Genomic DNA, 15021 nt, shown 5'->3' with positions numbered 1-15021 from the left:
TATAAGATTTTTCTATGAACTTTCTTAATGACCTTGATCTTTGATCCCAAAATCAATAGGGTTTTCGTCTTTTGACATCAAAGCTACATGTGAAATATCAAATCAATCGAGCACAAATGTGGCATCTAGAGTGTCTAACTAGCTTTTTCTACGACGTTTGACCTTTAGATTCCAAAATAAATTTATACATCTTCGCTAGTGTCCGTTTGCTTTTGATAACAAAGATACATATGATCGAGAATCAAATCAATCGAGCACAAATTGTAGATCGAATGTCTAAATAAGCTCAGTATTACACCCATAATCTTATCTTTCAAACATGCATTGCAATGCAAACCAACTAATAATACTCCCAAAGAAATTCTAGAAAATTAAGGTAATCTAAATTACTATAATATAAATTTTATAATTAGTCAACATTTCGTATAACCAATTGCATAGAACATGTAGATAACAGATGTGGTGCTAGCATTCTAATCTTTTCTAAATGATAATTTTTTATCCACAGTGTCTATTGGTACTTGTTTTTGATATCACACAGGATCCACGGTGTACACACCCTTCATTTCAAACACAACCCTAACAAAGTAATTTCCTCAGCCATTTCTCAATTCCCTGCAATAATTTCTCACTCGATAATTAATCAAAGCTCTTGTAGTTTTTGTTTTTTGTTTTTGTTGATTTTAAGTAATTTCACACTTGATGTTGGCCAATCAAGCAACACTTTAACATTTATACCTCTGCTCAATATTGGGATTAACACGTTTTGGGTTACACATCCGGGGTATTCGTACTTTCATTTATATTGCCAATAAGAAGAGTATTGTTGCTTACACTGAGCGCTAAGAAAAGAAATCTCCTTACATCCTTTTCCTGACATCCCCATAAATTCTGCAGATGACAAAGACGACTCCACAATCTTTCTCTCTGGTGTAGGAGAACGACTTCCTTTTAAAGGTTTTTTGTGAACAGGCGGGGGGCTGCTTTTTTTCCGCCGTGTCGATTCCTCTGAAATATATATAAATAGTTGTTACTTTGCTGAAACAACCAAGCCTTTTTCGTGATTGTGTTTCAAAATGCTAATAAAAGAATCTGTCGCGATTGTGTTTAATCTCGTGCATTACACATGTTAAAACTTTTATAGACACATTTTCATATGAGGTAAAGTGCATATACTCTGTATTTCCTAAAGAGAAAAAATTGCATACTAATTTAACATTACTATCCATCAAAGTAATCATGAGAAATAACAATGAACTGAATCAAATGTACACTCCATCATTGTGTAGTAATACGAAATTAAGGAATTGGGGAGATTTTTCAGAACTGGTGCCTAACCCTATTATATACCATTGATACAATAAGATATGTTCAAATCAAAATAATCAAATCCGCCATTATGTAGATAATTTCAAAATTAATCACACTACCGAATTATGGAAACACCTATCTTTTAATACAGTACACTGCTAGTGTTCACGATATGCCTGTCTTGGAGTGCATGTACATGATGCATATCCATTTTTACATATTTGAAGTCCCAAGTTGAAACGCTGTCAGTTGCAACTACATTGCAATAGAATAGCTGTGAGAAACCAAGGCTATCCATCAGCAGGCCACGTTTGATGGAGCTTAGCTTTACAGCGTGCAAGAAAATTCCAAATAGAGGCCACAGTGACACTGAGTTAAATTGCATTACTGACAAAGTTTGATAGTCCTGGGCGTCACAGTACTCAAGGTATGATCCAGGCACGTTTTGAATACCCCGGTATGTAAAGCACTAAATTCGAAAATGAGGCCAAGGTGACATGTGTTTGGGTTCGCGACAAATTTTGCATCATCTGGCCAAATTTGGTGGTCTTAAGCCTTACATGTACAAAGTGAAAGATGTGATCCGCGCGTACAACTATAAAATTTCGGTAGGAGACCACAAATACCTATTTTTTAATAGGATGCACTTTCCTCTAAGATGCATCAGCTAACCTGTTTGATATTTCTGGGCATAACAGTGTAAAATATGGCACTGACACCAAAAAGGTAACAGACAGACATACGGACGGGAAAGTCCCTACCATAATACGGTCCTTATGAAGCGGGCGTATAAAGCCTAATGAAAGCGCAGCCATTGTGCTGAAAACCTATTTTTCGCCTGCGAGACATTTTCAGAGAATTTGAATTCTCGATAGTACTTATGACTAATAAGTAAACAGATAACATCGTAGTTAATGGGTTTGAAATTGAGCTAATCGCGACTAAATTAGAATTGTTGGGGATTACAAAGCTTACCTTCAGAGACATGGATCGTTTGATCACTGGTTGACCTGGATAAACCTCCAGGAGGGGGTGGTAATTGCTTCCGCTTCCTCTCGTGTTTCTCCTCTATCAAAGTACACGGTTCATGCAAATGTCATCGTCGGTTACCCACGGGTGATCTCCGTGGGTATCCGGCAATGTATAAGTGTATTTTTCAGAAATTTGCAATATTATGTTGCAGCTAAAAATTTGACTGTATTTTGCATTTGTCACGTGAAAAGTGAAGGTAACGAACAGTGATCAATCTCATAACTCCCCTAAGGAAAGCAAAATAGAAAGTTGGGCAAACACGGAAACACAAACCCCTCGATTACCAGATGTGGTATCCGGTGCCAAGAAGGAGTAAGGATCAATTGTCGACCGGTCACATCCGCCCTGAGTCCTATAGCTTAATCAGGTAAACGGAGTAATCCGTAGTCAAATTCACGTGTGTTTAATCTTTAATTAATGTTTAGTCTTTATTTTATTATACTCAAAGTATACCTTTTCTTCGAGACACTCTTTAAATAACACACATATATTTCATCTCAACAATTAAGTCTATACATTACCCTCATTCTCCTCCTCTATGATCGGCTCGCTGACAGATTTAGGCATTCGTGATTTAGGCTGTTTCTTTGGAATGGGTGGTAGTTTCTTTTTGGATTTACTAGTGTGTAACTTCGCTTGTCTCTCTAATAAAATAAAGAAACAGGTTTTAAAGTTCAACTAAATTCATCGTAATATCAAAATTGCCACGTACACTACCAATCCACAAACTTGTAATATTAGAGTTACCATTTAAACTACCAATAAACAAATTGTAATATACTATCAATACACGAATTGCAATAAACTACCAATACACGAATTGCAATAAACTACCAATACACGAATTGCAATAAACTACCAATACACGAATTGTAATAAACTACCAATACACGAATTGTAATAAACTACCAATACACGAATTGTAATCTCGGTGCCAACATGCAGACAATTTTGTTTTACCTTTGTCCTCCTGATCCTCGACGACTTCCTGTCTATTATTGTACAGGTGTTCTCCTGTCATAGTAAGGTAAATCTCATCAGATACTTCTATCATTGCCGCCGTCTCCTGTTAACGATGTAGGAGGAAATCTTGTAAAATACTGTATGTACTATTACATTGTCCCAGGGCAGTTACTTCGGAATATTCAAAAGGATTAGGATTAAATCTTCAATAATTTTGAATACCCCAATGTAAAGGTTTAAAAACATAATTTCAAGCCCCAATCACAATTTTACTGAATTTCCTAATCCAAGTTTTTCCCCTCATTTCCAGGTGAACATTACATTTGAAAAGGTAACAAGAGCTCTATGGATATCGTGCTCGAGTTCCATTATGACATCATAACTTCACATAACCCAAAATACGTCATCACCCCAAGTCTTGGATTGAGATGTTGAATATATGACGTTCTCGCAATTATTTTGCTATCCTGGTTTAACAATATGTAGTTTAAATTAACCCACCTCTATCAGGGAAACAATGTAAATATAAAGCATACAAAATAACATTTTCGCTAGCTAAGTGCTCTCGATGAGAGTGTCGGACACTTGACTAGCGAAGATAGCAAAATAACTATTAAACAAACAGAACACGAGTCTTTATATAACTTCTTCAAAGGTCCAACATGGGAGAAATATAAAACCTAGATGTGCTCCGAATGTTCACCTTAAACTGATTATTTTACAACATGAATTAGAATACAAGAAAACCCTTTGATACCGTAATGCCTCGGTATGACTATCTTTTCAATGTCCTTAACATTTTAGATACTTTTGTGCAAAAGATTACAGAGCAATACATGTATATTATAATGATATGAAAACATATGTTAATTGATAATTCGAAGACAGTGAAACTGAATAGCAAGTATATGCAATATAATTCGATGGTATTCCAGAGAGAGAGAGAGAGAGAGTAGTAGTAGGCATCCCCTGTTGACCGGTCACACCCGCCGTAAGCCCTATATCATGACATTGTCCTTTCTTACATTTTAAAGTAGTAATGTTACGGATTTTATTTGTAAAACAATGTCAGAAAAGGGCAATATCTATAAGCAGGTATCGTTTAAGTGTATTTAAAGATTTAGCAGTTATATAGTACTTTGTGAGAGTGCACAAATTTCAATGCCGCCTTGTTCAACATTAAGGTCATCTTTAGAAAATCTCCATGCTTTATATGACTATGCATTTACTTTGTCTTAAAGATGTGCGGTTGTAGAGAAGATTTGTTTTGCTCTACCACCTAGACCTCGGGGTTGCGTGAGTTGTGAAATTTACAATTCATACCCCCTTGTTCCAAACATGTCTCCTACCAAAGAATACAATTGGAATGGTAGATCAAGATGTTTAAAATACCTTCAATTGTTAACGCGAGCCGAACAACGCACGACAACGGACAGAGACCAATAGCTATAGAAGGTGTAGTTCATCTGAGTGATTCAGGTAACTGAAAGACACTAAAGGGGTATTGGAGGAGTTGTTATCTGTCAATTTCACAAATTTTATTTTGGGAAAATTTAACGGGACCGTGATGTAATAATAATACATGTGAGCGTTCACATTAATGTTTAGGAGAGTTAACTCTTGTCGTACATCAATAAGTGGCTTAACAATGTGTCTGCGGGATAAGTTAATCCAGAATAACGCTGATGATCCGGATTAACTGACTGCAGGCAGTGTGATAGTCAGTGATGGAGCACATTCCAGGAATATGTGAAAGGAAAATTTTTACAAATGAATTACCTCAAATTCAAAAGCACTTTCTTCGTTATGAACCTGAATAAGTTTTAAAATGTACATCAATTTGTAAATATGATAAAAGAATCGCGGTCCATGATTGGAAGTATATACTGTATGTGCAGACTCGAACGAAGCCCAGTGAAATATGTTGTTAATTCATCTGGATGTTTGTAACAGAGCCAGTATGTATAATACGTATATTTTGAGATATCTGATAAAGGGTCCACTCATTTGTTTTCCTTTTAAAGCGATTTTGAGAAGAAAAAAAATCAAATGGTCTAATGAATGAAAGACAGACTTACGACAAACATTCTGATAAAACTGGCGAGTTCCTGGAAGCCTTCTTTATCAGCTATCTGTGCTGGATCTAGTCCATCTTTGTTTTCTATATGGAAGGCAGCTAAAGATCCAGGGGTATCGAGAACAGCACAGCACAGCTCCGTCAGGCCGTACTGAGCAGCGAAGTGAAGCAGTGTTGGAATTCCAAAGTCACTCCTGCCCACTGTGGCAAAAAGTGGCAAAATTACTGACAACGCAATCATCATCATGACATCATCATAAAAAAGAGAGAAAAGGTAATGTAATTCTGACAAAGAAGAAGATGATGATGATGAAGAAGAAGGCACGAAGCTGTAGCTAGATGGGTAAATGTGTCAGCATCCCCATTCGTCTTTGCCGATATAGTCGAATATCTTATTCTAACTGAAATGCACCGCATATATTACAACAGTTAAGAAAAACAACACAGCGCTAATATCAAAAGTCAAACATTTATAACGGTAAAAGTACGTGAATAAGACATTTAAAAAAATCAAACAAATCCTTAAAGAATGGAGATAGCTATAAAATATTGAACTCCTTTGGGATTCACCATGTTCCTTTCCTAACACTTGGATGACTAATGACAGAATACACGACATCCCCACTATGAGAGACTCGTTCCTTGTTGACGTTACCCATGTCTGCAGTTAGCCTGTGTCTGTTTTATCAGGACACTATGGAGCGCCAGATTACCATAAACTTAAATAACTGAAGATATCTCTAATAATTTGAAGATATCAACAATTCAATTATTGTGCGCGATACTTAAATTGATGCGCGCATCCAATCCATAATTGCGTGTTATAATTGATTTTATCCGAGCATTGATCACACTGATGAGAGCAATAATTGATTGGATGCGCACATTAATTCAATTATTGCTCACATCAATTCAATTAATGCGCACATCAATGTGGTGGAATTTAGAGTTCGCAAAATTTAAATTGAAACTTTGTATAAATGATTTGATGATCTCTTTAATTAAGTTGAAGATATTTCTAATCATTTACAACGACTGTGTAGATCTATAAGGAATTAATTCGTGCATCAATTCTTCTAAAGAAATCAACAATTCAATTAAACACGTCATGAATTCCGTTGTGAATATATTTGAATGGAATATATTTCTAACTAGAATGCGCGCATCAATTGAATTATTGCTCTCTTCTATTAAATTGATAAGTATATGAATTCAATTATTGATATCATAATTCCCTTGAAGGAGCAACAATTCAATTATAGTGCGCATCAATTCAGCAGAATAATTAATGCTATCAACAATTCAATTAATGCGCTCAATAATTCAGAATTAAAGATATCTTTTTCCATTTGAAGAGATTTTTAATTGTTGCGCACATCAAATGAATTGACATCTTCAAATAATTAAAGAAATCTTCAATTATTTAAGTCTATGCTAATTTGGCGCTCCATATACATTCATCTGATAATGGTCTTAGCTACTGTATACTTCCCAGGAAACTGAGAAAGTTCTAGATTGATATAAGGTCTGCCGGGGTAATAATGTATTTTAAAGCGCTTTGAGCAGCATACGCTGGAAAAAGCGCTATACAAAACCAATCATCAGTATTATTATTGGGTCCTTGATTTTTAGCAAGTCCGCAATGTTTTAAATATATGGATCATATTAGATGTGCAGTGTAACTGTGTTAGAAGAATAGTGAAGAGAACGAACAGTGATCAATCTCATAACTCCTATAAGGAATACAAAATAGAGAGCAAACACATACCCCTGGATTTACCAGTGGTGGGATCAGGTGCCTAGGAGGCGTAAGCATCCCCTGTCGACCGGTAACACCCGACGTGAGCCCTATATCCCGACCAGATAAACAGAGTAATCAGCAGTCAGAAAAAGTGTGCCAAGAACGGTCTAACGATTGGTATGAAACATGTAAACCAGCCTTTGACCCAATAACAGGCTGCACTGGCACACCAGATCGTTATATCAATCATAGAATTTGCGAAATGCTGACTTTAACGAGACTGTAGAAACCCCTGCACCATCAATTTGTTTGTCAGTAGCCTGCCTCAATTTAAAAACTGATCATACGTCGAACAAGCTCTTGCGTATCGAATCAGTTGAGATAATACACATCATAATGACATATGCAGGTGATAATGGAATATTGCTACATAAATATGGAAAGTTAACGCTGGAGAAGCTGAAATCATCCTGTTTGTCCTAAAGTTCAGTTATTAATTTACCGATAAATGAGTTGTGAAATGAACAATAAGTCAAAAATATATTATATTATTCTGTATTAGTTGTGACGTGAAAAGAACAGTCTATTGGACTATACATGTATATCAGATTTGTTATGAATGCACCGTCTGTAGAATATGTCTGAATTGAATTAGAAATGTCGTGTAATGAACAAAGTTTCTGTGCTCGAAAGGTTATAAATATTTATTCCATTTCGAATTGAAGATAGTGTTCTTGAATATGAGCGGATTAGATAAATGTGTTGAATTAAGAAATAGATACAGATGCGTTTCGTCACCTTTGTTTGACATCAAATGGACATTAGTAGCTTGGTGAAGCGAGAGGTCGGTAGGCACACTAGATTCATAAATATCCACTAGCTTCCGGTCCAATTCCTCCATATTGTCTTTGTTTAGTCCCAGAGTCTGGGCAAGGAAACTGATAGATCGGAAAGCCTCGAGAGATGGCGTCTGATATGTAAAGGGACATTGATGGACTGAAATAGCGTCTACATACACACTGAGCTTCGTCACACCGAAGTCATGTACTGAAAAATAGCAATTACGTCATATTCTAAAGACTTCTGATGTAATCGGTTCTTTTAAAAATACAAATTGACACGCCAGAATAGTACAGATAAGACAATACTTACGCGGAGCCTTAAACGTGTACGTGTAATCATTTTTACGGCGACAATCGACGTAGTTTCCTCCCTGTAACTTGATTTGAACAGTTCCTGTCTGTGCTTCATGGAAGATGATAGCAATTTTTTCGTTGGACTGAAGCAGAAGAATTACGTCTAGTTTAATGTATTACTGACCATTATAAGCAATCATTAACGAACAAATGGTATCTAACATAGTTAAAATCAAATTCATAGTTACTGTACATGTATCTTAATTTTCCGTTTTTTAATAAGATATGAATTCCGGTCATTGCGCTTTCTATATTTCTGAGACTTGATGAGGAGAAAGCAGAAAACAAACTGGAGAGCATTGCTGTGTATAAAACAAAGCCATCAAACTTGGGATCAAACAAATCCAACTTACAACATTAAACAAATCCAACTCACAACGTTAAACAAATCCAACTTATAACGTTAAACACATCCAACTTATAACCTCAAACACATCCAACTTATAACCTCAAACACATCCAACTTATAACCTCAAACAAATCCAACTTACAACGTTAAACAAATGCAACTTACAACGTTAAACAAATCCAACTTACAACGTTAAACACATCCAACTTATAACGTTAAACACATCCAACTTATAACCTCAAACACATCCAACTTATAACCTCAAACACATCCAACTTATAACCTCAAACAAATCCAACTTATAACCTCAAACAAATCCAACTTACAACGTTAAACACATCCAACTTACAACATTAAACAAATCCAACTTACAACATTAAACAAATCCAACTTATAACCTCAAACACATCCAACTTACAACGTTAAACACATCCAACTTATAACCTCAAACACATCCAACTTATAACCTCAAACACATCCAACTTATAACCTCAAACAAATCCAACTTACAACGTTAAACACATCCAACTTATAACCTCAAATACATCCAACTTATAACCTCAAACAAATCCAACTTACAACATTAAACAAATCCAATTCACAACGTTAAACACATCCAACTTACAACGTTAAATGAATCCAACTTACAACGTTAAACAAATCCAACTTACAACGTTAAACAAATGCAACTTACAACGTTAAACAAATCCAACTTACAACATTAAACAAATCCAACTTACAACATTAAACAAATCCAACTTACAACGTTAAACAAATGCAACTTACAACGTTAAACAAATCCAACTTATAACCTCAAACAAATGCAACTTACAACATTAAACAAATCCAACTCACAAAGTTAAACTTATCCAACTTACAACATTAAACAAATGCAACTTACAACGTTAAACAAATGCAACTTACAACATTAAACAAATGCAACTTACAACATTAAACAAATCCAACTTACAACATTAAACAAATCCAACTTACAACGTTAAACAAATCCAACTTATAACGTTAAACAAATCCAACTGAAACAAATCCAAACTTATAGCCTCAAACAAATCCGATCTACAACGTTAAACAAATCATACTTACAACGTTAAACATATCCAACTTATAAGGTCAACCGATCGATTACTTAGCAAAAGACAATCCCTGATCAGATTTAATATATTGTAAATAATTCTATGAAGATTGGGCCAAAGATGACCTCAGATCACGTTTTGCTTTTGGAATGGGTTTTTTCCTTCAATGAAATATACCTAAAAAAAAAAAAAGCAATCCCTAGGTAACGTCAATGATTTCTGATACATGTATCAATGATTTATTCCTAGTAATTTTGAATTGCATGATATCACACACATTCTCAAGCAATTCACGGTTGATTGAACTCGACACGCTACTCATTTTTATGTTCACGAGACATCCATTCGTGCATCTCATATCTGGTAAGAAAAGTCCGGTATTAAAATTCATTTCTCAAATTCCTTACAGGATACCTAGGTTAACAAACAATGTACGAAATGGGGCAGTGCAGTTAATGATAATTAGAGGTACAGTGTACCACAGAACGCTGTGACAAGAGTTTTGAATGTCCGTAAAAACTATATATTGTCTCTACAAACGCCTTAGACTGACTGGTACAACTGCCGAATGTCCTTGAACTGGCTAACCGAAGGTTACGACGGCTTGTCAGAATGGTTTTATAAGGATGCAGCACTTCCGCAACCGATTTAGAACTGCACAAAAATATTAACACACATGATTAAGAAATAAAGAGATATTGTGCTGTAGCGTCTTCGTTCTAGTAGGAATGTACCTTAATCGTCGACGTGACGTCAGACTAAAATGGTTGCGACGACATCGTTCAGATGTATTTCTGTGCAATGATTGTGCCGCTTTACCGCTTTTTCGCCATTATAGCTTGATCGACACATTCGAACGCACCAAATCCACCAGAAAGACCCGCGAGCTCTATTCAAGCAGCAAAAAATGCTGACGGGAACATTCGATATTGAAGTAGGACAATTTTAATGGCCACCACCTCTTCATCCTGGACATTTTTGCCAAAGTGGTAATGGCTAGCTCCAAATTGTGTATGAAAATCAAAAGTTGCAATAATTTATACTTTTGGCCACTCACTGTAGGAATATATAATGGATATCGAAAAATACGTACAGATGAATAAAAAAAATAACATCACTGAGTACATACCTTATGCACTCTATCCGGAATTATTTCCAAAACGTTTCTTTTCCGTCTGACCTTTTTCTTACTCTTCTCTTGTTCATCAACCAATCCGGCCAGTTCCGCGACAACTCTCTGACACTGTTCTATACTTCCATCACTCAGAAGTTCCTTCCAACGAGAGGAGTTCGAAAACGCAAGTTTCAATTTTGACAGGTCTTCCTCTAACGAGGGCCATGATATCACAGCGACACTCTGATGCTCGTTAAGCAGGTTACAAACAGGACGACCACGAACCAGGAAATATTCCACTAGTTTCTCAGTTAATAATATCACAACTACTTGACAATCTGCAAGCGCCTTTTCCAAATCTTCGTCGTTTTCTTTCACACTGAGAGATACGTGTGTCACTTTAGATTTATTTATCAACTTTGTAAAATATTTCTGCCAACTCTGACCATCCTCCCAAGAATACAACAGGCACACATGAGGCATGATTGCTGCTGACTAGAATGCTCACCTGCAAACAAAACGTAACAATTCAAGTAGGAGTCACGCAATATAGAAAATACATGTACGCTATTAATCTCAAGACAGTCTACAAACAATTATTCTAAAACGTGTGATTTATCCAAAAGGAGGCTACAGAATTTTTTTTAGAATAATCTATTCATTCTAAAACGACCTACAATCCCAAAAGAAACTACTAATAAAAGTAATTTGTCCTGAAATGATTCGCGTAGATACATATCGCAAAAGACATGATTATCCTTAAAAGAGTCTGTAGAAACGTGATTATATTCTAAAGGAGCCTGTGGATTGATATCTTAAAAGACGTGATAATCCTTAAAGGACACATCTCGTGTTTTCAAAGTATACAGAATTATATACATTTTGTCTTCCTTATGCTTATAGAAATTAATTGTAATAGTTCGTTCGCTGAAGTATTGCGATAATTAGCCACAATACGGACTTAAATCTAAGCCCCGATTTCAAAAAGCCTAGTTAATTAGATAGGTAGTCACGTGGTACAGTGACGTCATATGCGACCTTCGTCGATCAACTTGTTGTAAAAGTAGTGTTAGATATTTTTAAATGCTCGGGTTTTAGGGGCCTAATTTATTTACCATGGATAACATTTATTTCGATGTTGACAAATTTCCCGAGTCTTATATCTTTTAGCCACCAGTGCATACAAACAGCGACCCAAATGTAGCGAGAAAAGCGAGTATGAAATCTGCATAAATTTGCGAGTAAATAATGTTTACATGGGATCACTGTCTAAACACAATTTGGTAATGCCATTTCTGTAAACAGCTGTAATTAGCGTTGTTGCTTTTCTAAAATAAACAGTGCAATTATTATTAAATTTATTTTTGGAGAAGTTAGATAGGCCTAAATTATGATACGATTATGTATCATTGACAACTAGGCCTACTGTCACGGGAGCATTTCGGAAAATAATAATAATCAAACTTATTGTGAAAATCACAATACTTTTAAATTATTTTATTAAAACAATTTTATTACGCCTAATCATTATTTTTTGTTATCAACACGTTGTTACTTAGGAAGTGGGAGCGCGGCGTACTGTTGTTGTGAACACGTATGCGTTCCTTAAAAAAAAATGAAAGCATTATAATTCAATTGAAAGTCGGGAAATATTATATTTTATTATTTATAATTGAAAGTTCAATTATCTTTTATCTTTAAATTTCTTTTTTAAAACTACCAGTTGGTAGACACTGCTAGCAAAGTTCTGCCTACATGTTGTTACAAGGTGAAGGTCATTTGGTGCGAGTGTGTATTGAATTCGAGAGCAGAACGGAAAGCATATGCCGTAGGTCTATATGTAACAGTGCGTAGCTTCGATAGAACCATTTTCTCGCAGTTTATCTACGTCTTTGTCCAAGTGTTTGTTTTAAAAAGTACAGGGACAAATTCTACTGGGGGTTTTTATGGCAAAGTCGTTGTGCCGACAAAAAATATTCACGTCTTGTCCCTCATACCTTCCTTCGATAGTTGAAAAAGATACAGTCCAAATCCTCTCTACTGACAGCAAGTACACCCTTAAACGGCACAAAACACCCTAATGCAGTGTTATTTACAAGCTGTTAATGTGATAATTGTTTGTTTGTCAATTAAATCTAATCTGTTTATGAAATGGCTATCAACTGTTTTCAAATCTTCTCGCTCGAGGTCGCATATGACGTCACAGATAATGGCGCGTAAACTATCGAAGAAAATATGCATATTGCAAGATTTGAATTTCATCGCTTTCAAACTCGAAAACTACGCAAACTGTTTCATTTAAAACACATGTAAAGTAGTTTTAGGCATGAAATGAATGAATTTTGCTGAAAAAATTAAAAAGTTTAAAAACATGCAATGTGTCCTTTAAAAGAACTTGTAGATGAACTTAAAAAATAGCGATTATTTTAAACGAGTCTATAGACTTTTGCTTATTTTTTTTCTTTTAAATTATTGGATATAAATTGAGGCGGTCAAGTGATCGAATCCCGCGAAGCCCATACACCCTCTCAGAAATTGGATCATGTTATCGCGCTACACCATAGTCCAGTTTACTTTTATATTACATATATTATTACATTACACGAACAGATGATTTTAGTGTAGAAGATGACACTAACCACACGCCGCGCTCGCTGACGATCGACGCCGAACAGTGACCCAAAACAAATTGAAAGTTACTCGATTATTCGAATTTATGTGATACTGATGTTATTTTTAAAATACTATAATTTGCGATTGAGGATTTTCATCATTTTCAGCGATTGTATCTATACGGAACCATTTGTCATTTCTGAACTATACACACTCCTGCTGCCTGTTTTTATCTATGTTCCTCCTGGAAACCATGAACATACTTCTTTACCTTTGCCCCTGAAAACGTTGCTTTGGTATATTTACGTAAAAGGGAATACCACAACAATGAGATCATGATACTTTTTTTTTAAATATAGCCCTTGCGCTGAAACAATGATTTATGGGAGATTTACTAAGAATCCATTATCATGTTACTATGAATTACAGTTATCTGTTATGAGTTTAAATGTACCATGTTGCATCTTATAATTGTTGGGCAATTAGGACACAAAACATCAATCATTGTAAAATAGTTCCTTTTCATCAACAAACCACTCTCTGTATCACTTTTACATATGTGCTGCTACTTTCATTTAAAACATAAACGAATTACTTAAAAACAATTAATTTTCTCTAGATCCCACCTTCCTTTTCTGTTGATGGTATGGACATCAGATACTCCAGGAAATGGAGTAAATTTCCATAGCGTCATAGCTAGAGACAGGGAAAGGTGAAAAGTCAAAATGAGCATCCAAAACAACCCATGAAATTTTATACTCAAAGAAAGTGTTTAAAACCAGAATAAAAACAACCCAAGAAATGTCATACCCAAATAAAGTGTTCAAAAACAGAATAAAAAACCACGAAATGTCATACTCCAAAAAAGTGTTCAAAAACAATAAAAAAAACAACAACAACCCCATGAAATTTCATACCGAGAGAAAGTGTAACCCCCCCCCCCCCCAAAAAAAAAACAACAACAACAAACAACCAAGTGGATATGTGGATGGATGGATGGATGGGTGGATGGGTAGGTAGATAGATAGATTGATCGATATATATATATATATATATATATATATATATATATATATATATATATATATATATATTAAAAGAAATAGAATAAACAGTACACAAAGTTAAAAATTTAACGCAAGCGCTTTCATTTTATAATCCTCAGGCGTTACATTTTAAAATATATATATATATATATATATATATATATATATATATATATATATATATATATACACACACATATATATATATATATATATATATATATATATATAGTAGATAGAATTGAAACATTTCATATTGAATTTAAAGTAGTTGATTTGGGAGACTTGTTTTCATTGTTGAAATTAACATGCATATCAGAAAAAGAAATTTACTTCCACCCAATTTAGTTACATTCTGGTGGACAAATTAAATACATTTGATTTATATATTAAAGAAAAAAACTTACCTTATAACATTCTGGTTGTCACATACTCATGGGTAAGATGTAAAATGTGTGATGATGTGCTAAAATAAATAAGAACAAAGT

The 15021-nt window shown here is 34.9% G+C and overlaps 1 protein-coding gene across 9 annotated transcripts in view; it reads right to left on the bottom strand.

The window, feature by feature from the left end:
* The window catches only part of LOC125670402 (phosphoinositide 3-kinase adapter protein 1-like), a 41238-nt gene that overhangs the window by 9133 nt on the left and 17084 nt on the right, over nt 1-15021 (bottom strand). For 4 of the 9 annotated variants that reach the window (XM_048905533.2, XM_048905537.2, XM_048905535.2 and 1 more), the window contains exons 2-11: nt 14941-14999; nt 10890-11382; nt 8277-8403; nt 7923-8171; nt 5385-5584; nt 5086-5118; nt 3304-3409; nt 2865-2987; nt 2287-2379; nt 865-1008 (exon numbers count right to left, since the gene is read on the bottom strand). In XM_048905533.2, the coding sequence (XP_048761490.2) occupies nt 865-1008; nt 2287-2379; nt 2865-2987; nt 3304-3409; nt 5086-5118; nt 5385-5584; nt 7923-8171; nt 8277-8403; nt 10890-11357 (1543 nt within the window). In that variant the 5' untranslated portion in view covers nt 11358-11382; nt 14941-14999. Of the gene's footprint in view, nt 1-864; nt 1009-2286; nt 2380-2864; nt 2988-3303; nt 3410-5085; nt 5119-5384; nt 5585-7922; nt 8172-8276; nt 8404-10889; nt 11383-14113; nt 14184-14940; nt 15000-15021 lie in introns of all 9 variants that reach the window. The other 5 variants (XM_048905536.2, XM_056163645.1, XM_056163646.1 and 2 more) reach the window with 3 other exon arrangements.

The sequence above is a fragment of the Ostrea edulis genome, chromosome 4 (assembly GCF_947568905.1).
Source record: "Ostrea edulis chromosome 4, xbOstEdul1.1, whole genome shotgun sequence".
Lineage (NCBI taxonomy): Eukaryota > Metazoa > Mollusca > Bivalvia > Ostreida > Ostreidae > Ostrea > Ostrea edulis.
The sequence above is the reverse complement of the archived record's forward strand: the minus strand, read 5'-3'. Positions and strand labels throughout refer to the sequence as shown.